This window comes from Aspergillus neoniger (assembly GCF_003184625.1).
Source record: "Aspergillus neoniger CBS 115656 unplaced genomic scaffold BO87scaffold_41, whole genome shotgun sequence".
Taxonomy (NCBI): Eukaryota; Fungi; Ascomycota; class Eurotiomycetes; order Eurotiales; family Aspergillaceae; genus Aspergillus; species Aspergillus neoniger.
The window spans coordinates 80,470-103,400 of NW_020291169.1; the positions used below are offsets into that span (position 1 = coordinate 80,470).

At 49.8% G+C, this 22,931-nt stretch overlaps 9 protein-coding genes across 9 annotated transcripts; 5 read left to right on the forward strand and 4 right to left on the reverse strand.

Annotated features, from left to right (window-relative positions):
- Nucleotides 1-355: 355 nt before the first annotated feature.
- Nucleotides 356-880, forward strand: BO87DRAFT_462595 (uncharacterized protein; the record flags this gene model as incomplete). The annotated part of the gene is made up of 3 exons (XM_025629174.1): nucleotides 356-491; nucleotides 564-640; nucleotides 718-880. The coding sequence occupies exons 1-3, from the start codon at nucleotides 417-419 to the stop codon at nucleotides 878-880; spliced, it is 315 nt and encodes a 104-aa protein (XP_025475450.1). The 5' UTR covers nucleotides 356-416.
- Nucleotides 881-1,696: 816 nt separating this feature from the next.
- On the reverse strand, nucleotides 1,697-5,475 carry BO87DRAFT_419241 (DUF3433 domain-containing protein; the record flags this gene model as incomplete). The annotated part of the gene is made up of 3 exons (XM_025626936.1): nucleotides 1,697-4,622; nucleotides 4,676-5,122; nucleotides 5,175-5,475. The coding sequence occupies 3 exons, from the start codon at nucleotides 5,473-5,475 to the stop codon at nucleotides 1,810-1,812; spliced, it is 3,561 nt and encodes a 1,186-aa protein (XP_025475451.1). The 3' UTR covers nucleotides 1,697-1,809.
- Nucleotides 5,476-6,606: 1,131 nt separating this feature from the next.
- Nucleotides 6,607-6,935, forward strand: BO87DRAFT_430050 (uncharacterized protein; the record flags this gene model as incomplete). The annotated part of the gene is made up of 2 exons (XM_025627526.1): nucleotides 6,607-6,742; nucleotides 6,817-6,935. 2 exons carry the CDS (start codon nucleotides 6,607-6,609, stop codon nucleotides 6,933-6,935), a joined length of 255 nt encoding a protein of 84 aa, XP_025475452.1.
- Nucleotides 6,936-7,183: 248 nt separating this feature from the next.
- Nucleotides 7,184-7,846, reverse strand: BO87DRAFT_462597 (nuclear transport factor 2 family protein). Its single transcript, XM_025629175.1, has one exon. It carries the CDS (start codon nucleotides 7,745-7,747, stop codon nucleotides 7,355-7,357), a length of 393 nt encoding a protein of 130 aa, XP_025475453.1. The 5' UTR covers nucleotides 7,748-7,846; the 3' UTR covers nucleotides 7,184-7,354.
- A 192-nt stretch (nucleotides 7,847-8,038) lies between these two features.
- Nucleotides 8,039-9,472, reverse strand: BO87DRAFT_367838 (FAD-dependent oxidoreductase). Its single transcript, XM_025621909.1, has 2 exons — nucleotides 8,828-9,472; nucleotides 8,039-8,773 (listed from the first exon to the last, which is right to left on the reverse strand). Exons 1-2 carry the CDS (start codon nucleotides 9,446-9,448, stop codon nucleotides 8,066-8,068), a joined length of 1,329 nt encoding a protein of 442 aa, XP_025475454.1. The 5' UTR covers nucleotides 9,449-9,472; the 3' UTR covers nucleotides 8,039-8,065.
- Nucleotides 9,473-10,486: 1,014 nt separating this feature from the next.
- Nucleotides 10,487-12,485, forward strand: BO87DRAFT_462599 (MFS transporter; the record flags this gene model as incomplete). Its single annotated transcript, XM_025629176.1, has 10 exons — nucleotides 10,487-10,616; nucleotides 10,663-10,799; nucleotides 10,849-10,931; nucleotides 10,980-11,077; nucleotides 11,126-11,246; nucleotides 11,291-11,669; nucleotides 11,717-11,847; nucleotides 11,893-12,220; nucleotides 12,266-12,371; nucleotides 12,415-12,485. 10 exons carry the CDS (start codon nucleotides 10,487-10,489, stop codon nucleotides 12,483-12,485), a joined length of 1,584 nt encoding a protein of 527 aa, XP_025475455.1.
- Nucleotides 12,486-12,505: 20 nt separating this feature from the next.
- Nucleotides 12,506-13,300, reverse strand: BO87DRAFT_343548 (Dabb family protein). The gene is made up of 3 exons (XM_025620788.1): nucleotides 13,068-13,300; nucleotides 12,881-12,991; nucleotides 12,506-12,821 (listed from the first exon to the last, which is right to left on the reverse strand). The coding sequence occupies exons 1-3, from the start codon at nucleotides 13,128-13,130 to the stop codon at nucleotides 12,666-12,668; spliced, it is 330 nt and encodes a 109-aa protein (XP_025475456.1). The 5' UTR covers nucleotides 13,131-13,300; the 3' UTR covers nucleotides 12,506-12,665.
- Nucleotides 13,301-14,539: 1,239 nt separating this feature from the next.
- Nucleotides 14,540-16,405, forward strand: BO87DRAFT_343551 (Zn(II)2Cys6 transcription factor; the record flags this gene model as incomplete). The annotated part of the gene is made up of 4 exons (XM_025620789.1): nucleotides 14,540-14,795; nucleotides 14,843-15,490; nucleotides 15,557-15,831; nucleotides 15,898-16,405. Coding segments are annotated over exons 1-4 (1,662 nt in total), but the record flags the coding sequence as incomplete, so codon positions are not given.
- A 676-nt stretch (nucleotides 16,406-17,081) lies between these two features.
- Nucleotides 17,082-17,847, forward strand: BO87DRAFT_462602 (uncharacterized protein; the record flags this gene model as incomplete). Its single annotated transcript, XM_025629177.1, has 2 exons — nucleotides 17,082-17,444; nucleotides 17,543-17,847. The coding sequence occupies exons 1-2, from the start codon at nucleotides 17,165-17,167 to the stop codon at nucleotides 17,845-17,847; spliced, it is 585 nt and encodes a 194-aa protein (XP_025475458.1). The 5' UTR covers nucleotides 17,082-17,164.
- Nucleotides 17,848-22,931: the final 5,084 nt, after the last annotated feature.

Sequence of the window (22,931 nt, forward strand, 5' to 3'; positions counted from 1 at the left end):
ATGGCATCACAATTGACATGGTTACATGTCTTCAGAAATCCCCGATAGCATCATACCAAGCCTTCGAAACACTCGATCTAAATCTCAGCCCAGCTGTCGATCACCAACTTAAGCTAGCCAAGAGCTACAAATATCAAGCTTCCGGCATCGAGTTCCCCCGACGGCTCCGAGCAATTATCCGGATCGACAAAACAGGCCAGCAGAACCATCCCAAAAAGGCACTCCAGCTGGCGAGACTATTGAAGCGTTATCATAGAGGGATACTAAACCTGCCGCCTCTTCAATAGTACTTAAACCCCCTCCAAATACACCCACCGGATGCAATAGACCACTCACACAATTAAAAAATTATCCATCTGTGTCAATTCAAACCCTGACTCTTGTCCAGCCCCCTACACAACCACAACAAAAACAAAATGTTCTTCAACAAGTCTGTCTTGGCCGCTACTCTGGCCGTTTTCGCCTCCGGCGTTGTCGGCCAATTGATTAACGTACGTTATTGCTACCTCCTCTGCATCTTGAAGTGACGGAGACAAAGACTAATATGACCATAATGCACACAGATCGAATACGGCACCAGCGAATACGACGCCTACACGCAAGAGGTGCAATTGCAAGACTTTGAGAAGCTCGACTATCCGTACGACATTCCCCCCATCCCATCCCCACTTCCAAATACTTAAACCGTCCAGACATATACTAATTGTATCTATGCAGCGGTACTTACTCCTACTTCTCTACCCCCGATATCTGCGATCTGTACAGCAACAGCGAGGACGACGCCACTCTCTCGAAGGTCAGTGGCAGCAGCGAGATTCCTTCGACGTACATCGAAGCTGTGTACTGCTACACCTATGAACAGGAGGAAGAGCTGCTGTAAATGAGTTATGTCATGGATTTGGATATATGAATGGGCATGTTGATCAATGAGTGTGTACGCTATATGCAGGGGATGGATGGATATAATAATATATATGCTTAGACGTGTTTATGGATATTCCTAAAGTGGATCGCCCACTATTATTTCTCTCTCCAAGAATCCCTCGAATTGCTACTTCATACAGAGAAAACTCCTCAAAAGTCTCCCAGCCTAATCTCACCCTGACTGCTGATTACCGCCTCCTTTTTGATAATATGAATTCCCCCTTCCACTCCCCTTCTCCTCTCCTAGGTCCATTCACCGGATCAAATACGCATCCAGTGCATCCGACACCTACCAACAGAGGGTTGAATTGCAGCAGCTTACTGGACTGGATCGCCCGTATGGCACCCGCCCTCCCTTTCGTATTTTTTATCTTAAAGTGTGCTAACATAGCTGTGAAAGCGGCGATTACTCTTACTTCTCCACTTCTGCTACCTGTGATCTGTACGACAATCCCGAAGGCGATCCGGTTCTCAGGGGAGTTAGTGGTAGTCACGAGATTGCTATGATGTATATCGACGGTTTGTATTGTTATACTGGGCAGGAGCAGGAGCAGTAGTTGTTGTAAATAACCTTGTTATGAGTTGGATGGGTAATACGTGATGTGATGTGTGGATGGGTGGTTCGGTTAATGATAGTCTAGATTATGCATGTAATTATGTATATTACAGATTGTTCTCATCTCGCTTTGCAGGAAATGAACTAGATAGGTGAGTGGTATTTCTAAAGGATTTATAGACAGGCGAGAGCAATGGTATATAAATCGCTGGTAGTCTGTAGAAGGAATTTATTCCCTTTGATAATTCTGTACCATATGACAAATGCTTATCATGTCAATGGTAAATCTTCATTATGTTCATATAAATCGTGAAAAATAAAAAGGAAGTCTACTCCCTCTCCTCTGTCGCCCTCCCCACATCGATCCCAAATCTCGGGTCGTCTCCAGCCCACCATCCTAACCCGAACACCAATCCTGAGAAATACCCCCTTCGAAGCATTTTCCTATCATCGCACCATTCTGATCCAGCAGGAAATGTATCACTCTTCAGCACATCCGATCCAGCAATGAGCGCCCCCGCGCCAGCAATACTGCATGGGTTGAAAGGAAGGACTTCTTTGGTTTGCATAAAGTAGGATGCGACTAGGGTGGACACGACCATAGCAGCGAGAAAAGCTTCAAGGATGCGGGTAGATATGGCGCTTTGTGTAAGACGGGTACGATTCGGGTCTACTATTGTGCCAGGGAAGGTAGTTCGGTTGTCACTGGATGGGATTCGTGCGTTGCCATTCATAGACTGTGCCATCAGGGTGCGGTAGAGATGTTGTGTTGCGTTGATGACAGTGGAATAATGGGATGGGTCAGTGATGTCGGATAAGGAGAGGGATTTTTGGTCATTGAGCATGGCGGAGAAAAAGGCGTCAAACGCTTGGTCTTGCTTGTTGACAGGCTGGGAAAGGAAGCTTTCGAATTTGAGGGTGGTGGAGATGTTTGTTGAAAAGACTCGGCTGGTGGAGTCGTCCGCGGTCGCAGACTGGATGTCTAGACCGGGGAGTGACAACGAGGTTGTCGCATCGACTTCGTCGATTTGCGGGTTGCAGGTGAAGCCGCGGATCTGTGCTGTGGAATTGCCATCTATTACACCGTAGAATCCCATCAGTGCCGGGCAGTCGCCAAAATCGATTGCATCTTTGAGGTATTTGAAGGCACCGAATGTAGTGCGTGTTGCGTTGGGATAGTCGGTTGATATGGTGAAGTCTGTGGAGGTGTCGACACCTTGGCATTTCTTGTCGAGCTGCATGCGCAGATCGAACATGGAAAAGGAATCCTCGGCAGACCTGATGTAATAAACAATGTCTTGGGGGAGTGCTTCGCAGGTGAGGTTGGCACGGAGAGCTGGGAGGGTGACGTTAAGGAGGATCGGACTGTCGGAGGTGCTATTAAAAGAGGAGGAATTGGTTTGAACCACCCCGTCTTTATCGGTGAGGGATGCTTCGCTGAGCGTAGGGAGAACGAGCTCGTCATACGTCCAAGCGGGGTATGATAAATTAGCTCCCACTACAAGGGCTCCTGTGAGGCCGAGACCGGGGTCAGTGGTGGTGGAAGAAAGAGGGCTGATGGTGGTGTTGAAGGTGTCAGTTCGTGCAATTGAAGCAGAACGCGTGTATACAATGTCCTGTGTTGAATACAGCCCACTGACCGCCACTGTGAGCGCAGGAGCTAGAAGGACGGTAAATCCTGTTGCGCACACGGCCCACTGTCTGCGCTTGATTGCGGTAAAGAATGAGAACAAGGTCAGCTTAGACAGGTGGTTTTCCATAAGACTGCCCGGTGCGGTCACACCACCCTGTCGGAGCTCCAGGTACGGCTGGAATACCATGGCAGAGAAGTGGATGCAGTCGAAGAAAATGCGGACGATAAGGAATATTAGTGCCGGCAAATAGGCCCAGACGTAGTGGATGTAGCCACCTGAGGTGACAGTTCCGAGTCCATCCTGATGGGAGGAAACCTGAAAGGATGCTTCTAACCCCGCAATAATGAGAAGGGGGAGTACTATAGATATGATCCACCACCAGACATTCACTGAAATTGGCCGCCACCAGGTCAGAGGGCCAGAGCTGGCTCCAGGACGAGTCGCTTCGGTTGCCTTCTGGTCTTCCTCGATGCCAAATGTTCTCCAGCCATCGCTGTCTGTGACACGGGTGTAGAACCTCCCATCTGATAGGTTTGTGGTGAGATCTTGGGCGTTTTTGCAGCCTGTGAGCCGTTCGGACACTTTCGGGCTGCGGCTCATCATGCTTGCTAGCCCAGCAATTGTGCCAGGATCACGCGACGTGCAGCGAACCGGTCTCCAGATCCATAGCGCTGCGGTCAGGATAATCAAGACTCCTAGGGTAGCTTCCATTATTCGGACTGAGAGTTCCCTGACAACCACTCTCTGGGTATGGGCGGAGTATGTCCCTGCAAGGTTCTCGTCCGCAGAAGACAGTAAATATTGCCTTGCTATCTGGGTAGCCATAGCACTGAATGTCGGACGGGAAACCTTTTCCAAGATTGAAGCATCCAGTAAGTCTTTCATCGTATGGGGAGAGGTCAAATTAGCGACCAGGTAAAATGCACTCGGATAGGTGCTGTTTGGGTCCGAAAGGTTGTATTGATAGGTTGTAAGGGCATGCGTTGACGTATCCACGTAGTTCAGCGTATCCAACGTGTTCTCAGCCAACGATAGGGAGGAAATAAGTCCTGTTCCCAACTCCATACCCTCAAACCCTGTGATTGTTCTGTTGCTAGAATCATTATTATATGGTTGGATGCTAATCACACTCTGATTGCCGTAGAGCAGCGAGACGGATCCTTGCGATATTGTGTAGGTAGGACTGCAAACGAGCGCTTGAATTCTGGTGATGTTCTCAGACCAGTGGGCGGCAGCGAAGATTAGGCGTTCGCCATTCCGACTATCCGCCGTATCCGTACATGTGGCGCTGAATACGTCGGCATAGTATCCCCCAACCGAAGAGGAGCTTCTTTCAAAGCTTGTGAACGGGTACTTCGAGCAGGAAGGGGTGCTGAGCGTCATATTGAGTTCATCGTACTCGCACATTTGTGTGCTACAACCCGAAGTCCAATTCGCGACCGTGGCTACGTCGCATTGAAGATCAGCAGAGAACATGTCGACTGTTCCTGAAATGACAGCATCGGCACCTGGAAAGAAGTCAGTGACTCGTTCTAATTGGTAGTGGAGCAATTAGTCCCACCGAGTTTCTTGCCGGAGGTTGTGAACGGTAGGAAGGCGTATTTATCGGTCGATCCTAACGGGTATGACAGGTTAAGCCACCAAGCCCCAGCTACAACCATTGCAGCCGTTCCATCGACCTTGGAACCATTATACCCAGCACCGTTAAAGCTCGCTTGCGTCGTGAGTGTTGTTGGGACATCTTTCATGTAGACATTTTGCAACATGAACAGACCAGTCGAGACCACGGTGATTAGCTTGATGAGCAGTGTTCCGAGAACGGCAAGGACAACAGCCCAGGAGGATTGCTTCAGGGCGCGAAATAGGATGACCACATTCCAGTCAGACACATAGTCCAACAGCAAGGATCGTGTTGCAGGTTCTGGCTCGTGACTCATGAGCTTCCAAGGCATAAGCTGCTTCGTTCGATATTCGACCTGGCCCCAGAACCCCGCGACAATTGTAAGAACTACAGGATCAGCATGTTCCATCAGAAGGACAATAAGCAAAGAATGTCTTACCTGCGGTCGGGCCATAGGTCCACAGATAATGATATCTTTCCTCACTCGTGCTCAAGCCTTCCTTCCGAGTAGATACCGAATATAACACCTCGATAACAATAATAAAGCATATGAATAGCACCACAAACACGGCCAGAGACACGGAGCGTAATATAACGGGCGACCACATATGTTGCTGCCGCGCATACCGAGGTAGCGCGTCGCCATCATTCTCACTAGACGCGCTCCTCACATCTGTAGATGGCCGTTTCCCGGGTAGGCGCGCAAAGGCTTTTCCTTTCGGCAAGATATTGCCCAACATTTTGGACGAATTTAGGCCGGGAGCACCAGCAGCACCACCGTCTGTCAGTTGTTCCCTCAACGGTATTCACATCGTCAAAAATATCTGACGTGGGGGCGGTTCGAGCCTCAGGTATAAGTAAGGACATTTTGGGCAAGGGATTGTCGCAGCGGCACAGCCCACCGTCAATCCCTGCATAGCCTGATCCTTTGCGTGCTTGAGACGCTGACGGCAAGGCTGTATTACCGTGGTTGTTGATGGTGCCCTGGGTGGGTTATCCAATATGTAAAATGACTTGTCCAAAGGTTATCGGGGTGGCTGTAGCATGATTCAGTTGATTTAAAGTATTGTAAACACTCATGTCGTGGAAGCGATTCAAGCATTCCTACCATGGGTCTCTTGTGGATAAGTGTTGATACGAGGCTGATCCCTGCCGCCAACTCCACTTGGGCGCCACTTCATTTCAAGCAAGGGACTGCTGGTCCAACCAGCTGCTGACTTGGTGCGGAGATAATACGGGACGGGGCTTGGCGAGGTTGAGGCATGGCCAAGCACGAGGCTGGAACTCGAAACACATGAAGGATGACAGGGATGTCGAGAAGAAGCCAGTTAATCAGATTATTATTACATCGTCTATCTCCGGCACTGACAAATTTCTGTATCAGGGAAATACTACACTAATAGTTCACTATTTGATCGGTCAAAACATCGTACGCTGCGTTCTTCTATCGATCTAAATGGGCATCGTGGACCCCCCACGGGAAATACTTCCAGGGTAAGTCGATAGGTGCATGTGACGTTACTTTCCATAACTATATGAGCATTGATAATGTGGTATAGGTGTGCTTTCATGAGGAGAAGAGCAAGCGCTATACCAAGACTTGTAGGTCTTCATTTAGTGCACTCAACATCGTAGTCCACCAAGACGTCACAGTGATACGACGCCTACTAGCTCAGAGATTATCCGGTCTAATGCAGACAGCTATTGCCCTACTAGAAGCAGGGGAAGCAATTATTGGTGATGGCGATGGCTACCTGTCCTCAGCATAGGTCCTTAACTCATACAAACCATCGCCGCCAACCAGTACCTTCATTTTGAAACCCAACGCAATCAAGCTTTCGCAACCATGATTCCAAGGATACAACCTCACCATGCGCTTTACTGCTCTCATCGCAGCCACCATGGCTCTGGCAGGCTTTGCCGCAGCACAATCACAGTGCCATGCAGGCGGCACCGCCAATTGCAAGCCAGGCTACGACTACTGCGCCAAGACACAGAGTAACCGGGGTAAAAATATGCAGCTTGATTATCCATGTTTTTCTTCAGCAATAAGTACTAATTATCTTGCCCAATCTCAACAGGCGACGCCGACTCCGCCATCCGAGATGCGTTACGCGCTGCGGGCTATAGTAATGGGAAAGTCAATACCGTAGGCGCGTGGAACGACATTATCTACCATGCAACGATGACTACACGCTAAAGGTAGTGAAACAGTGCGATGCAACCGATTGTGTGGACGGTGGTTTGAACAAAAATGATTACTCCGGCAAGGCTGGTAGTTCTCTTGATTGGTTCCAAGTTCGGTCCACGCTTGTCTCGCTGAGCATGGGATTCTTTACTTGCTACATTAGAGGTTTTGATATATGCCAGAAGCATGAGAAAGGGTTTGAAAGGGCATTGAAAAGAGGCAGGCTATACACCTTGCACGGCCGTTCGCTTATCTACCCAGGAGAGAATGCGATAGCTACTACATTCCCATAATCCTTCAACTTTGTGGTACGTAGTGTGCAACATCCTAAACAATATCCTCTTGCTTCTCGTCCAGGCCAGGCGTTATCCTTCACTAACCAACGATTAGATTGCTTAATCTTCGCAGCAAACACCACCACACAAAACAATCTACCCTAACGGACTCCCCCCACTCATCCAAACCATGACCTTCTCAATTCTCCCCTGCTCATCCACATCAAAGAAATTACAATTAAGCATATCCCTCTGTATCCCATCCTCTGGCACTCCAATGTATCGCTGCTGCGTGGCGACTTTCCCCGCCTTCTCATCAACAACCATGCTCACCACCCGGTGCTCCATTGAGGTAGACTGAGTGATAAAATCGTCCAGCATGGCCTGGATAGCATCCCGGCCTGTGAAGGTTACGTTGCCTGCCGTGACCACGGTGAAGGTTGCGGTGGGGGAGAAGAGCGACATGGTGGTCGGGAGGTCGCCGGCGTCGATGGAGGTGAAGTAGGTTGTTATTGTTTCTGATAGGGTGGTATATCCGTCTGTGGTCATTTTGGTGGTTTTTCTTGAGACTAAGAGGTTGCTTTGAGGGGATGGATGTAGTTGGTTGGAAGAGGGATGTGATGTGGTGATGATGGTGTGTGGTGAGGGGAATGAGGGGGTTGGGGATGAAGAAAGGAGAATATTCCCGAGGAATATTGGCTCTTAGTGGGGTACGGTTAGTACCAGGTTGCTTACTTTACTATATCGGGTGTGCGGGGCAGTGATCGATGGGTAGCTATGTATTGCGAAGCTCTGTATAGTTGAATTAAAGTGTATGGTTATATCTATGTACTATCCAGTGATTACTGATAAAGACTTAGGCAGAACCTACGTGTGGGCCTCAACCTGGTTAATCATCGCATGCATACGCGCTGCTCCATCCTCCGCAAACATCATATCCTCGATCTCGATTGAGTCCACAATATGCGCTCGTCCGCGGGCACGCATGTCTGCTTCGTAGATATCAATAGCGCGTTCTACTGCTGCTGCGTCTTCATCTGCTTGTTGGCTGTCGCTGCGCTTCTTCGTCTCAGCCATGAGGGCATCGAACAATACCAACGCATCATACATAGCAATGTTGACCCCGTCGCCATTCGGCGTCGCCAGGTGCGCTGCATCTCCGAGCAGCGTGACTCCAGGGACTCGCGTCCAGTTCGGGCTTCCATCGAGAAAAATATCCGGGTCAAGTCGGTGCAGTGGCCATGGACGCCAGGGACCCTCTGCTGCTTCGGCGAAGGCGCGGAGGTGCGGCGCCCACTCAGCGTAATACTTCAGTACTGCGGCGCGCGCTTTCTCAGGGTTGGTTATGTCGGCTTCGCCTCCAGGTTTGGTAAATGTAGAAGGGACTTCAAGACCCATGTAGACGCGGTAGGAGCGGTCGGACATCTGCTGTATGGACAGGGTGCAGCCTCGGGTCATGGCGAGAGAGTTGCCAGCGCCTACCATTTCATGTGCTGCTGCATACTGTGGGTTGCCGGGTGATATGCGACCTTCAATGAACATTCTTCCAGAGTCTTGTGGTTTTGCAGGAGTTATCTAGTGGGATATGTCAGTTGGTGTGATAATGATAGTGGATGGATGGCTACATACCAATGGGCGGACCCTGCTCCACGCACCGTCAGCACCGACAACGAGCCTGAAACCGCTTTCCGTTGAACCGTCGGCAAATTGCAGTGTGCAGTCTGCACCATGTCCATAGCCGACCTTACTGGACCGTTCAATCCCCTGGAGTGCACTGGCCCAGCGGATGCGATGCGCAGGTAACGAACTCAGCAGCAGTTGTCGCAGCTGCAAGCGGTCAATTTCAGGGGCATCGCGACCTTCACCAAATCTCTTGCGCAAATTGCCACGGAAATCCTGCACTATCACAGTCGTTGCATCTCGACGGGCCAGCTTCTCGAACTCTTCAATTAGGCCTGCTCGCCGCAGTGCTTCTTGGCCTGTGTCCCCGTGAAGATCGAGTGTGCCACCTTGGAATTGCAGTGCATTTTCTGGCGAGGTATCGCGTTCGAATACGACGTAGTCGATACCAACTGTCTCGAGGTGGCGCGCGAATGTTAGTCCGCATGGACCACCGCCGACAATGGCTATCGGGGCGGGCTTTCTTATGGTGGCGATGGTGCGGACTGGAGAGGAGTGGCGTGGATTGAGAAATGTCAGTGGGGAGAAGGGTTTTCGTATGCTTGTAGCTTGTGAGAGTAATCGGGACATTGCGAAGATTATGTTCTATTATTGAATGTGAACAGGAGTGGACATACGGCAGAGTTGAGACTTTATATAAGAACCTTCGGGTGGTAGTAAAACCCGAAATTGACCAAACAGCGGGTGCCAGATCTCGGACAATACAAAGTCCCGAGGCCAGAACATTACCCTTTTTCCGACTTATGATCACTTCCAAAGGCTGGAACCACGGGCGATTGGAAACTCAATTTACATGCGGATAGGAGGTATAGCTCCACCAGAACTTTTGTTTTTTCTCAAGGACCTTCGATCGTTAATAGCACAAGAGCTGTTTCGCCGAAGCTGCACCACAGAGTTGACAAATGTCAAACTCAAGATAGTAGGGTTCCATAGGACTTTTCTACTAACAGGAAGTAATTGACAGAGCCTGCATATGCCTGCAAACGTTGTTTCGATAACAGGGCTGATCCAAATTCGACGTCTATGAGAAACGGACATTCTTTCGACATCGTTGACAGGTATCAGGGAAGCTACTAGGATGCAGGGTCCAATCTGTAGAGCCACGAGGAATATATTAGTCTGCTGGCTTGAGAAGGTGTACGCTAAGGACAGCGAGGATAGTGGTAGACAGACAGCCGACACATGGCTTTCCCCTGGTTGACTAGGCCATGGTACGCTAATGAATAACTAAAGATTCAGCCCAGGAACAGCTTTCTAGTCTCTTCCTGACACCAACTAGCGGCGGGAATAGCCCACCTCTGTTTATACAATCGACATCTGCTCGTCGGCCGAGATAGCATCAAGCCTATCGCCGATCGCGTGCTAGCGGGGTAACCTGCCTTTAGTCGAATCCTTTCCCCAGCATAGCATAGACAACCTCCCCTCGTTAATCAACAGTTACTTAACAAGGATGCTTTCTGATGAGTCACATCGAGGTCTAGCTGCCGATAAGGCACTCAGACTGATGCTGCCTGATAAGCTCGGCTTATCTGTTTCATTTCTTTACTTCTTCTCATCCCACTTCAATTGTTCATCTGGTCTACACCCAATTCAATCTCCTTGATGGTCATGGCTTCTGATGAGACCACCCGGTTACTTCCACGTCCCGAAGACGGGATTTCATCCAATCGGGAGAATAATGAGACAACTGGGAGGATTTCTCGGGGTACCGGACTGGCCATCTTCATCGCATACCTAGGTATTCCTGCTCACTCACTGGATTAAACGATCGCTGACACAGATAGGTGCCTTCCTGGCCAGCACAGACGAATCTCTTGTCGTTGCAACTTATGATATCATTGCGTCTGAATTCCATGAGCTGTCAAAAGCATCATGGCTGGTGACGGGATACAATTTGGGCTATTGCATTGCCTTGCCGGTGGTAAGCAATATAAGTTAGCAATGAAAGTGTCCGGTTCTGACGGATGCAGTACGGCACCCTCGCAGATACCTTGGGACGCCAGAGATCGATGCTTCTCGGATACCTAGTCTTCGCTCTTGGCTGCCTGATCAGGTCGGTGGACTCTAACTGACTCGATCGTTATGCCGCTGACTCGAGCAGCTCTCTCAGCAATTCAATGAACCAATTGATAGCCGGACGGATTATCAGCGGTGTGGGATCGTCTGGCATGGTGGTTATGATATCCATCATCATAACTGGTGCGATGCAGTCCCGCCTTCATTTCACGAGGAAGCTAATGTGTATAGATCTGGCGGCGCCCAGCGAGGTCGCATTATTGCGCAGCTATACCAACGTCGTGAACATGCTCGGGAGGGGTGTCGGAGCTCCGCTGGGACGTGTTATAGTGAACTCACTAGGTTGGAGATGGTAAGAATTTCTGTCTAGTTCCTTGAGTACGGCTAATAGCACAGGGCTTTCACCGGTCGGCTACCTCTTATTGTTCTGTGTCTGTTTCTATCGCGGGTGCAGTTCCCTACAAAGCCTCGGGCAGCCACTCCTGTCGCGGAGACATCTAAGATGGACAAGCTGAGAAGCCTGGATTATTTCGGCATCTTCAGTTTCGCGGCTGCAGTCTTCACTCTACTATTAGCTTTGACAACAGCTGGAACACTTGATGGAAGGCTCTCCACAGTGTACGCCCTGCTTGGGGTGTGCGCGTTAGCTACCGTGGCTTTTGTCTGCCATGAATGTCTATGGGCAACAAAGCCCCTGGTACCGTTACGACTGGTCACCAAGGGTGTCGGGCAGTATTGGCTGGTGCAAGTAGTGTTGTTTAGCGGACGATGCGGAGTAGGTCGTAACGAGCCCTGTGCTGTGCAATTTACTGACAAGCCAAGGTCACCACCACCATCACACAATACCTGACACAAGTGAGGCAAATGCAGGAGGAAGGGGCAACTTTCTTCCTCGTTCTGAGCACCATGGCTCTGGCGATGGGTTCGATCATTTCGGGGTTCTCCATCAAACGGTCAGTCACAGTATACTTCTCCGAGTGCTCATGCTGATTCTTTAGGACAAAACGGTACAAGAAGATGAGCCTCGGTTCCGCCGCGATTAGCATAGTTGCATCCACTCTGCTATTCTTCTCGTGGCATTTCGACCGCCCCGTCTGGGAAACGCTCCTCGTCATTCCGATGAGCACTCCCATCGGTATCATCATATCGGGCGAGTTTATTGGCATGACCGGTCGTGCACCACCGGAAGATATGGCCTCGTGTGTCGGGGCATACTATCTCAGCCAGCAGTTGGGGGTAATTCTTGGCGGATCCATCGCACCGTTACTGGTGCGGAGGGGATTTATGCAGGATATTGCCGGAAAGTTTGGGCAGAGGACACCAGAAGTATGTTTTGCAGTGTATTGATTTATCGCAGTCTAACAGAAGTAGATTGCCCGCCAGGTTCTGAGTGACGCACGCTATGTCGATACGCTGCCGGAGGGTATGCAGGCTGTTATCCGATCGAGTCTGCAGTACGGATATCAGTTCATTCCAGGTAAGTACATCTCTCTCTGTGCGGGCATTCACTAATGAGCTAGTTTTTGCCACGGTGACTGCGGCGTTGTGTTTGCCCAGCTGGATCCTTACGCCGGAGGAGAGGCTGGATTAGAGAAATCCATATCGGTAATGCTGGCGGCGACGCGACGGTCGGAAATTCAAACGGATTCAGGACACCACTAAAAGTTGATTTCTTCGCTTGCTGAATCATATGTACATTCATGTATTCGTCTTTATTCTTGCATATTCATACCGGTTTAGTATATTTGAGGGCTTCGTGTCCGCGGAAGGGTTAGAAGACCCCCTCGGTGAAATCCACCACCTGGGACTTTTCGATCAGACCATCCAGGGTCTTGACGAAGCCTAGATGCGCGGGGTCTTTGGTGAGATAATACTCTCTGTCCTGATCGGACTCAAATTCCATGACGAATACATGGGTGATTCCATTCTAGCCAATTATTAGCGTTGATCTCACCCAATCCAACGACTTCGGCAGAGATGACCTACATGGTTACCCTCCGGCGAATCCTGCTTTCCCGCTTTGAATGACTTGACGTATGGCTGCTGGGTGGTAGGATGTAGACACTTGTCTTTCAGGGAGACGAGATGAGCGCATGTCTAGCAAGAAAACAGTCAGTCAGTCATCACTTGCCTGTGGCGTGGATTGGAGATGACGTAAGGGATGCTGACTCACCTCCTGGACCTTTTCGGGGGCGAGAGAGGCTTTGAACTGAAATTGGACGATGTGAGTGATCATATTGGAGTACGAAGGGTATGACCAGCAATAGTGAGGCGGACTTCGGGGAAGACGTTCCTTGTTGGGACAGGAAGGTGGTGGTGATGCAGTGAAGCTGCAGTAGTGCTGCGGAGGGGGAAAGGACTGAGCAGCAACCCTGACTGACACACCAAGACGTCAGTGCCAGTGGAGATGGGATCAGTCAGCAAGAGTGTCAGTCAGGTCACAGGGATTCATCATTATTCTTCACCCTAATACTATACAGACTATACAGTAAACACATATTGAATGCCGAGTGTACTCCATACAATGTACTTCATTCCAGCCAGACGGGGATCCCGGGCGGCACTTTCTTCCGATGATGAAGCTGCGACCGGCGACTTGGATGACATTTCCACATTTCCATTCCCCGCCAGTCAGCCACCCCTCGTACTAATGATGATTAGATTGCAGGGGAATACTGCAGATTGCAGATACTTCCGGGCATCAAGGCATTGCGCTGTGACCGTGACATTGTCACACTAGTCATGATTGGCAACGGCCACGCGGCGTCGGGGACCATTTTAATGCCAGTCGGGGATTGTCCAGGGACTCGGAGTCGGGATCCTCATTTAAAGCAGACGGGGACCCGGAGCCACTCCCCCACATGATTCCAAGGGGTTAGAAGAAGGAGTCTAGAATAGACGCCGTCGATAGTCGCCGACCGGGTAGGAAGGTTAATTTGCTTGTGTCACTGTGGCACCGGACCACTTCGCCGACAATTAATTGTGGAGGAAATGCATTGATTAGATGTGCCTCTCGAGGGTTAGTCAAGTGAAGCCCGAGAACATGCATATCGGGAACCACCCAGCGAACATCTCCGCCAGTGCCTGCAGCCAACCAACACCCCAAACCCTATGTCGATCGACAAGGTGATGGTGTGATGAGTGACATCCCAACACACCGGGTTTAGGCGGCTGATCCGGTTTTTCGGGTCCTTTCCTTCAGTCGGGGAACACCTGCATCAAATAAATACAACCTCTGTTGGACTAAAAGTACACCGGCGACCCGCCGTATCTTGCAGCGGCCTCTCCACACTAGGCCTTGCTCGGGCGAACCCCTCGAGTTCCGTATGGCTTGTCCCTGGCAGTGGCTAGCTGGTACGATGTAGGCTTGTTCACATCATGCAAATTCACTGGGATTCATCGAATAATATCACTGACTGCATGCTGAGTCGATCGGAATGCTACTGCCAGCATACATACTCCTAGGCGAAGTCTGCAAATTGATCAGGGCTGGTGATGGTCCCCGAACCTCGGGGATCTCGGCATGCAGGCCTGATTCCAGAACTCGGGAATCAGCCTCGATGGAGTCCGACCATTCCATGCCACCAATCCTCCATACACTGTAAATAATATATCCTTCAAATGGCCTCCCTTTACCCTGCACTTGGCTCGTGCATGCACAATCATCATCATGGCCGACCACCGTCCCTCTCCCCTCGCCTGTATACCCTGTCGTCGTCGCCATGTCAAATGCGACGCTCGCATGCCCATCTGCACTCGCTGCCACAATAGTAACAGTGACTGTCGCTATGTTCGTTCACGGCGCGGCTTGCGGAATAGATCTAGTCCTGATCCACCCCCGGGCGATGTCGATCTCCTACCAGACTTTACCACTTGGCTCAACAACACCATTGACCTAGATGTATGCCTCTCAATCCACTAACCCGGAAGTCATACTAACCAACCCAGCCAGAGTTCCTCAGCCTGGACCCTAACATCGACCTCAACGATGTACATTCCGATCCTATCCAGGACCTGCCTCCATCGCCACCAGCATACACACCCGCAGTGGCCGAGTCTGAACCTCTCGCCCACGATGCCATGATCCAGCTCTACTACCACCACTTTCATCGCTCGCATCCCATCCTCCTGCCGCGGCGCAGTCTCGCTTCCTCACTCTGCCAGCACATCCCAGCGTACATCACGCATATCATGCGCTACATCGGCAGCCACTACTATCCCCAGCCCGGATTCAGCGACGCCTTCCGAGCACCCGCCTACACGGCTCTTTCCGCCCCAAACGACGGATTCAAAATCCAGGGACTACTTCTCCTCGCCATCCTCGAGCATTCCTACGGACATGAAGAGACCGCCCGGAAACTCCTCAAAGAGGCCATCCAATTAGCATGCCACCTCGACATGACCAGTCCCTCGTTCGCACGTAGCCACTCCCGCGGGAGTCCCATCCTCGAAGAAAGCTGGCGACGCACCTACTGGGAACTCGTCGTCGTGGAAGGGCTCATATCCGCATTTGGCGGCGGGCCCATCCTGCCCAGCTACAAATGGATCAACGACGAGATGCAGCTCCCTTGCGACGAAAAGGCATACAATTTCGAGGTAAATCCATCCCCACATAACCAGTGAACCAACCAACGATTGTATTCAAAACTAACATCCCACAAGCAACTCAAACCCCCAAAGCCATCCGCCACCCTCTCCACTCTCCCCAATTTCGACCTGCACCACATCTCCCCCTTCACCCACCGCATCCTCGCAACGCAAGACCTCCGCGCCGTCCTGCAAGTAACACAATCCCTCGATCCAGACACCGAACTCCAAACGGAAACATTAGACGCCCGTCTCGCCACCTCCCTAATGCGACTCCCCTCCTCCCTCCCAGAACACGACACCGCCACCGTCGACGAAATGGTCTTCCAAACACTAATGATAACATACCTGTATGTCATCCCCATCTCCCCATCCAATCTGACACCCTAAAAGACGAGGCTAAACAGCAAAAATAGAAGCCTAATCTACCTCCACCACCCTCATTCCACCATCCGCCTCTCCTCATACCACCCCACTACCACTACCAGCACCCTCGCCTCCTCATCCACATCAACAACAACATCATCATCCTGCACCCGTCTCCGCACCCTCCAATCCCTCCCCCTATCCACAACAACAACAACACACATCCCCCACCACGACTCCCCCGCCTCCAACACCCATTCCCAGAAACTCCTCCGCGCCGCAGATCTCCTCTCGAATCTGGCCACCCTCCCAAGTACCGTCCTCTCCCGAACGCCATTCTTCACCTGTGGTCTCGCCATCGCGGCCGTGGTCCATGTCGCTGCGTTGGCGGGTGGGCCTCCCTCATCGCTGGCGATCAAGCATGAGGATGAGACTGGGGCGGGGAGGGAACAGTCGCTCAAAGCGAGGATTGAGTTGGGTGTTGGGGCGTTGCAGGTGTTGGGTAGGGCGTGGCCATTGGCGAGGAGGGTGAGGGGGGAGATGGTGGATGTTTATCGAGGGAGGTGTTGATCCTATCCCATTGCTACATACTACTTACAACTTGTGTTTTTTTGGTTGAGGGGGGAAGTTGGGTGGTGAAGATTGTATATAGAAAGTATGGTTGGTAGCTACGATGATCAAGTACACGATAGATATATACATAGATGAACCATTGGAATATTCAATTATCTCCTTTATTCCAAATATGTGTGAGTGTGATGACTGTACGTCAGGATAAGTTGGGTTACAGCTGTCATGGCCCATCCCTTAAGGGGTAATCGGGAACGTCGGAAGAGGAAGTCATATATATGGTCATAATATGACAGACCACCACTGAAGTGCGGGCAGTGAGTATCCCTGACCGATAGTTCAACCCATCGCACCGACCATCTTATTCCCAACCCGTGGTTCACGTATCCCTAACCTAGTCCTTGGTCTCTTCTAACACCCTCACCTTACAACAACAGTCAAAGTGACCATACAAACTGAAAGATATCTGCTTCGATTTTATCCCCATCAAGGCAGATATTGAATGATTGCGAGTCGCTAGCTCAAAGTCTCGGCGATGGTAAGTAGCCATGACTACAAATGAAATACCCCTTCGGCTCCTTATTCCAGCGAGCCGACAGGATGCGGCAGTCGTACCTTTGTCTGGGTATAGCAAAGGTAACAATAACCCCACCGGTCCATATTTCGCTTCCGCACAGCTCAAGAACCTTGTATCCTGGTACTCGAGCATTTAATCCCATCCAATGAATCACATTTAGGTTCGCCTGAATGTCGGCTCCGCAAGGATACCCAGATTGTGGACACATTGACAACAGAGAGGATGCACTCGCGCGTGTGGAGGACATCACTGCCGTAGGCTTCCTGCCGAATCTCTCGGATCTCGTAGGCTGGTACTTGTCCCTTACCGTTGGCACGGAACTGAGCATTCAACGCCGCCTGTACTTCGTTGACCGTGACCTTACCTATCGCTCCTCCGTCGAAGGCATAGTTGTGGGGGCCTTTGCCGGCCGTGTCTCTGAGTTTTTCCACGGTCCCTGGGAGGGTGTTTGTATTCCGATTCGGGGCCACTGTCACGATTAGGACAGTGTTACTTGCTGTATGCGCCTGTTGCTAATACCGATACTTGCAAAATTTTTGAAGTCGTAGGTCCGGATGAGGTGTTCTTCGCAGTAAAGCCATATTCACCACGATTAGTAGAGGAGAATCCAGAGCATCTGCTGGTCATCGTCATGATGCTAGGTATCATCTCTTCTTTTTGCTGGTTGGAGTATAAGTTAATGGTTGAGGCTGGTGTCCCTTTCGCAGTTCCTTCTGAAGACCCTTATTTTGCAGACCGTGAAGGGCTGTTTCTTCTCCTCATGGCTGTTGTCACTATCTCATTGTTGCCTTTCTTGAAGCTGATCTCGCCTGGCTTTCGCAACATTCCTCATCCACCTTCTTCATCTCTTTAATCCTCCTTTCCATCAGTATCGATTTCGACCCTACCATGGGGAGTAGGTAGGCACCTAGTTCATGTTGCTTCATGACACTCGCATATCCCATTCTGTGGGGTGTTATCAAGCAGGGAAGACAAACATCGCCATCATCTCATAATCCTTTAAGAGGAACCCATGTTCGGTGTGGAAGACATGTATGGGATGAGATGTTATGTGTATCAGAAACACCTGTCACATTTCCCCATTTGAATTCCTGTCATGACTGTGTTGGTGCTTTTCATCTCTATCCGCCGCTCCATCTTTAAGACATTCTCCCAGCGTCCTTCGATGCAGACACTCCCATTCTCGATGTCCTTGAGGATTTATCCCATGGAGTTGAAGTTGAACCGACGTATGGGGAGAGCAGTGTGTCGGAGGCCGATCGGCAATCTGAATCACATGGCCGACATGGTTCGAGTGATAACCGTTTTGAGTGAAAGATGTCCACTAGGGAGTTTTGGCCGTCAGGCTCAACCTCCCTTGGCAGTCGTTCTCCTATATTTAGCTTCTTGATCACTCTCAGCTGTCAATTGATCCCAATTGACAAGCTTAATCAACCCCAGTGATATGATTCAAATTAAAGAGCGTCTGGATATCTATCCGGGGTTGTAGCCTGTTATAAATGAAGAATAACCCACCACCTCATTTTTGGTCAACGGGTTGCGCCTCTCTTTGCTGATTTTGTCTTTTCATTCAGTGTCATCCGTGTCAGTCTCAACTTGCGATCAACCGGGAGACGTCTCACTGTGTGCAGTCTCTTTTTCCGATTTGGGATTAAGCAATCAGTCTATGTTATATGTCTCGAGCGTGGCTCAGGTGGTACACTGATGACATTGCTCGTTTTCTTCTCATCACATTCTTTATCAAGTTCTGGAAAGAGATGGAATATCTGTCAAATTCCACGGCTCTTCTGCCAACTTTTCACCACTCCACTCGGCATCTTCCATGTCGCTTTCCATTCGGGACAGAGCCGAGACAATTGTGGTCGGCTGCAATTGCTCTTCTCTTCTTGAAATTGTTGAATCAGTGTCCATGAAATATAGTGACTGACCGACCGAGTTGATGCTTAGATCATAGTTTCTTTGTTTTCTGTCGCGTCGTTTGTCAAGGCTTCCGAGAGAGACATATTGTTCTAAGCTTGTAAGGTCCAGCATCCCTTGGCTGGTCTTTTTCCTTCTCTTCAGCTTTCAGTATCCATTCGAATAGGTGTAAATTTATCGCACCACCATATAGACGCCTTGATGATCCATTACTATGACCGTCCCATGCTGATGTTGGGAGTAGAAGTGTCCATTGGCCACAAACATCCTCTTCATCTCTTTTATATATTTCGCCCAAATCCGCAGTGCTGTGAGATTCACAGCTACCACCATGCCCGCATGGTATTCCACCACCATCTCATCCTATCAGTATTTTCCCAGCATCGCCGAGTCTGAAGGCATTTGCAATATCGGTCTCATAATGGGAGATGGGACTGAAAGCCCTACGAACTTCTCTCCACGTCCGAGGCGAAGTAAATGAAGAATAGGTTCACACTGCACTCCACACTAGCAAGTTATCCACTCTCAAGAGGTGATTTGATGAATTCCGAATATGTGCGAACAATTGTGGTTGCCTTCTGCTTTTTAGGATCTGTCAATCGCGAATAGAGAATCCGATTGATTGAAGTAATCCTTTGTGGGTCCTCTTCCAATTCCTTTCTCGTCAAGTCCGGCTTCGGTTCCCAGAGAGTGACAGATAATGAACTGTCTGTATACTTCATCTTGTGCAACGTGCAAGCAAAGTTGTCAAGTAGGTTGGCAACCGTCATGGCGAGCAGCGCAGCTCAACATATGAACCATACCAGAACAGCCATAGCGAGTTTGCATCTTCCTAATAAGTTACGTCTTCTGCATATGGATCACAATTTGGAGATGGTGAAAATATGGACCGTGTCTCTCGCTTCTTTCAGGGTATAAACAATGCCTTTGAAATTGTTATATAGTTCCAACGGCGATCAGCCGGCGCAGCCGACTCAAAAACCACCACAGATTTGATGCTTGTGACTAGCAATTTTGAGGGATTCAGAGTACCATTCGGACTTGTCACAGTCATCTGGAGAAATAGAGTCACTGTACCATTCGGGTATCTTGACTAGTTCGCGAGCGTTTCCCGACATACCCACATGAGTCTGGTCGGTTGGCATCATATATATTACGCTTTTAGCATTGATGACACAAAGCAGATGCACCACAAACATATATATGACACTTGAACTATCGCAGGTCATCTTGAAATTCGCTCATTCCGCTCAGTAGACGCCGAGATTAAGCGGGACGAGCAATGGAACGAGGTGGGAAGTGCCTTTCCCAGAGCATCTTGCTCATATGACTCTATCGGTGAGAACAACACTATGGCAAGAATGATTAGGTAGTTCGATTCATTTCCTCTGTTGGTGTTTCATGTTGCCCTGCGTGGATGTTGATGAATACCAGAAACAGAGAACTGCCACTCCACGGATATATTCTCTGAGAGTCAAAGGACAGAACGGGAGGAAAGACAACACACGACAGTAAGCGCCTGGTATTGTGGACGACGGTTCCGACGGCAGAGTGATGTTGATTAGGATCAACATAGCCCACCAATGAATTTTCCGGCAAACTCTCGGTTGATTGGCAGTTGCAAGAACACGGATCAACTCCTTGGTGTGCCCGTATATATGCCCACTGGCTATCATTGCCTTCGGTCGCTGCGTCGATTGAAGGAAGAACAATAGCAAGGATGCTGCCGCGATTATTTCCGTGCTCCATTGGTAGAGGTTCCATTAGGAAGCAGTTAAGCGAAACAGCCAACTCATACTTCTCCTCTTCGTTTCCCGGTTTCCTATCCGGCGTGGATCTGACCCAGAGGTTTTTCTTGGGCGGTATATCCAAGGAGCAAAACTGAAGTATAGAAAAATGCGCCATTTCGTTGCATCTCGGAGAAGCTCACCTAATGTCGTTATTGTGTAATGTTACTCGTTAGTTCTTCCTTCTGTCTCTGTTCGTAACCAGGCATTACAGCCCTCTTCGGGATGCACTGTGCACACCATGCATCTTGTGTTCTGGTCACTGCTCGGACTGACAGGACGTCGAAGTTCTTCCACATCGGTAAATACCTGGGCTTCGTTGAAGCTTCAGGCACAGTGATATAACCACAACGCCCACATGGTTCCTTCAAACAATAGCCACCACCACATCTATCGACGTCACGAGAGGAACCCGAGAGTCACGGCCAGGTTCACCCGCCGTAGCATCAGCGCGGCCCGCATCGTGCAAGGGTCAATATTCGATCAGTTGTCTTCACTCAAATGCCGCTAATGACTTCTAATACCACCCTTCAGTAGGCAGCAAAGACATCCGATGATGTCTGGCTGACACCCAGATCTATCCTGAGCTTGTTGAGTTACTTCCCATTGAATAGGTCTTCTGACACCTTTGCTCTTCCACCATATCCAAGGAAACCACACTGAAGTTGTCATTGTTCTCCTCTCGACCATGCATGTTTCGGGGTATAGATCAAGTACCTGTTCAGGACCCGTTGCATTGTTATCGATTTGATGTTACCATTCCACCTCATCAATGGTTTCATGGCTTGAGCTTTTGGTATCAGTTCTGAAACCAACAAAGAAGAGATGAAAGGATCCATAGACAGACTGTACTAAGTAGCTCTCATATTGCTCTTGTGTGGCAGATGGTGGCTTCTGCTGGACGGAGCAATTATTCCCGTCGAGTAGCATCTCCCTCTGAACACGACGAGTCTCTTCTTCTCGGCTTTCTGGTGTCTCTCCATGTAGGGTTTCTTTCTCGAGTGCGTTGTGCCGGTTGTTAGCTTGCTGGCACCGCAGCACACACCCAGTATCATGTTGGGTGACTTCTTGATGGCCTTCGGTCCCCGTCAACGGCATTTAGTCGACACATTATTCATTTATAGTAGATTTCCGCATCTCTCTTCCCACGATTGAATACACTGCATGCGGTGTCATTTCCACACTCTCACATACGGCAGCGCAATCTGTCGCCAAGATTAGGTCATGACCTCATTATCACCAGGCACGGCCTGCCGCATCTCCCCTCCGAGAAAAACAGCCCGACACAGCAACCCACTCGTTGGTGATAGAAGAGTAGACCACCCCACCAGGCAGTTCCATGTCAATGTCCGGAATGTCATGGCAAAACACAGGAGCCCAGGATAATGGTTTTTTACCATGCCTCTCGCAGCTGCCGAACAGCTCAATTGATGGACGGTTGCTTACACGCAGATGGCTGTTGAAGAAAATCTGAGTATAGAGACCATTTTGCGGTGTGCACTTGGAACGTGCGTTTGTGTTGAGATCCTTTTTGTCATGATGGTGCCTAATACCACATATCGTCGTGTGCTTAATCTTGTGGTGGAATGTCTCTCGAGTCACATTAGGTCCCTGGCATTCTCTCTGCGACTCGAACATAGAGTCAGTATATAGTATCGTTCTAGCCAAGTATAGCCTTGACCCGGCGTGCATTTTTTTGCATAGCGTTCTGGGCACATTATCATATATTCCTGACGAACAGTTCCAGACCAGACCAGGCTCAGGCAGACCATTCTTCTTATGATGGACGCTCTGGAGACGGAGATGTTCCATTCCTGTGATGTCCTGCTGGGCACGATCTCAATAATAGCAGCAAAATTATGAATATAGGTGGGATCCCTTTTCTGACACAGACACTTGAATCGGGTATCACACGATAAGAGGCCTCCATGGTGTCAGCCTGTTCTCCAGTGCCCCAAGTTTTGAATATAATAAACTTCGACGCCATCATAATATGAGGACTATGTCAGATTCGACGCGGCGCACTCACACAGTAACCCGTTAGAAAGGCGGATGATAATGCTTCATAAGGATGAAATATCAATGATAGACATCGTAATTAATTGAATTAGACTGCTTTTCAGCCCTTCGAGTGCTAGAATGTCCAATTTTAGCGAGTTTGGACTTCGGACTCTGGCCCTGACGCATCGGCAGATGCTGCTGAATGTGTCAATGAACCGACAATGTGGTACAA

Coding starts and splice junctions, on each gene's coding strand:
- BO87DRAFT_462597 (XM_025629175.1), bottom strand. CDS start 7,747: ATGACCACAGACGGATATACCACCCTATCAGAAACAATAACAACCTAC.
- BO87DRAFT_367838 (XM_025621909.1), bottom strand. CDS start 9,448: ATGTCCCGATTACTCTCACAAGCTACAAGCATACGAAAACCCTTCTCC. Junction 8,774..8,827: donor GGAGCAGGGTCCGCCCATTG/GTATGTAGCCAT, acceptor ATATCCCACTAG/ATAACTCCTGCAAAACCACA.
- BO87DRAFT_343548 (XM_025620788.1), bottom strand. CDS start 13,130: ATGATCACTCACATCGTCCAATTTCAGTTCAAAGCCTCTCTCGCCCCC. Junction 12,992..13,067: donor CCCCCGAAAAGGTCCAGGAG/GTGAGTCAGCAT, acceptor TTTTCTTGCTAG/ACATGCGCTCATCTCGTCTC. Junction 12,822..12,880: donor ATTCGCCGGAGGGTAACCAT/GTAGGTCATCTC, acceptor ATAATTGGCTAG/AATGGAATCACCCATGTATT.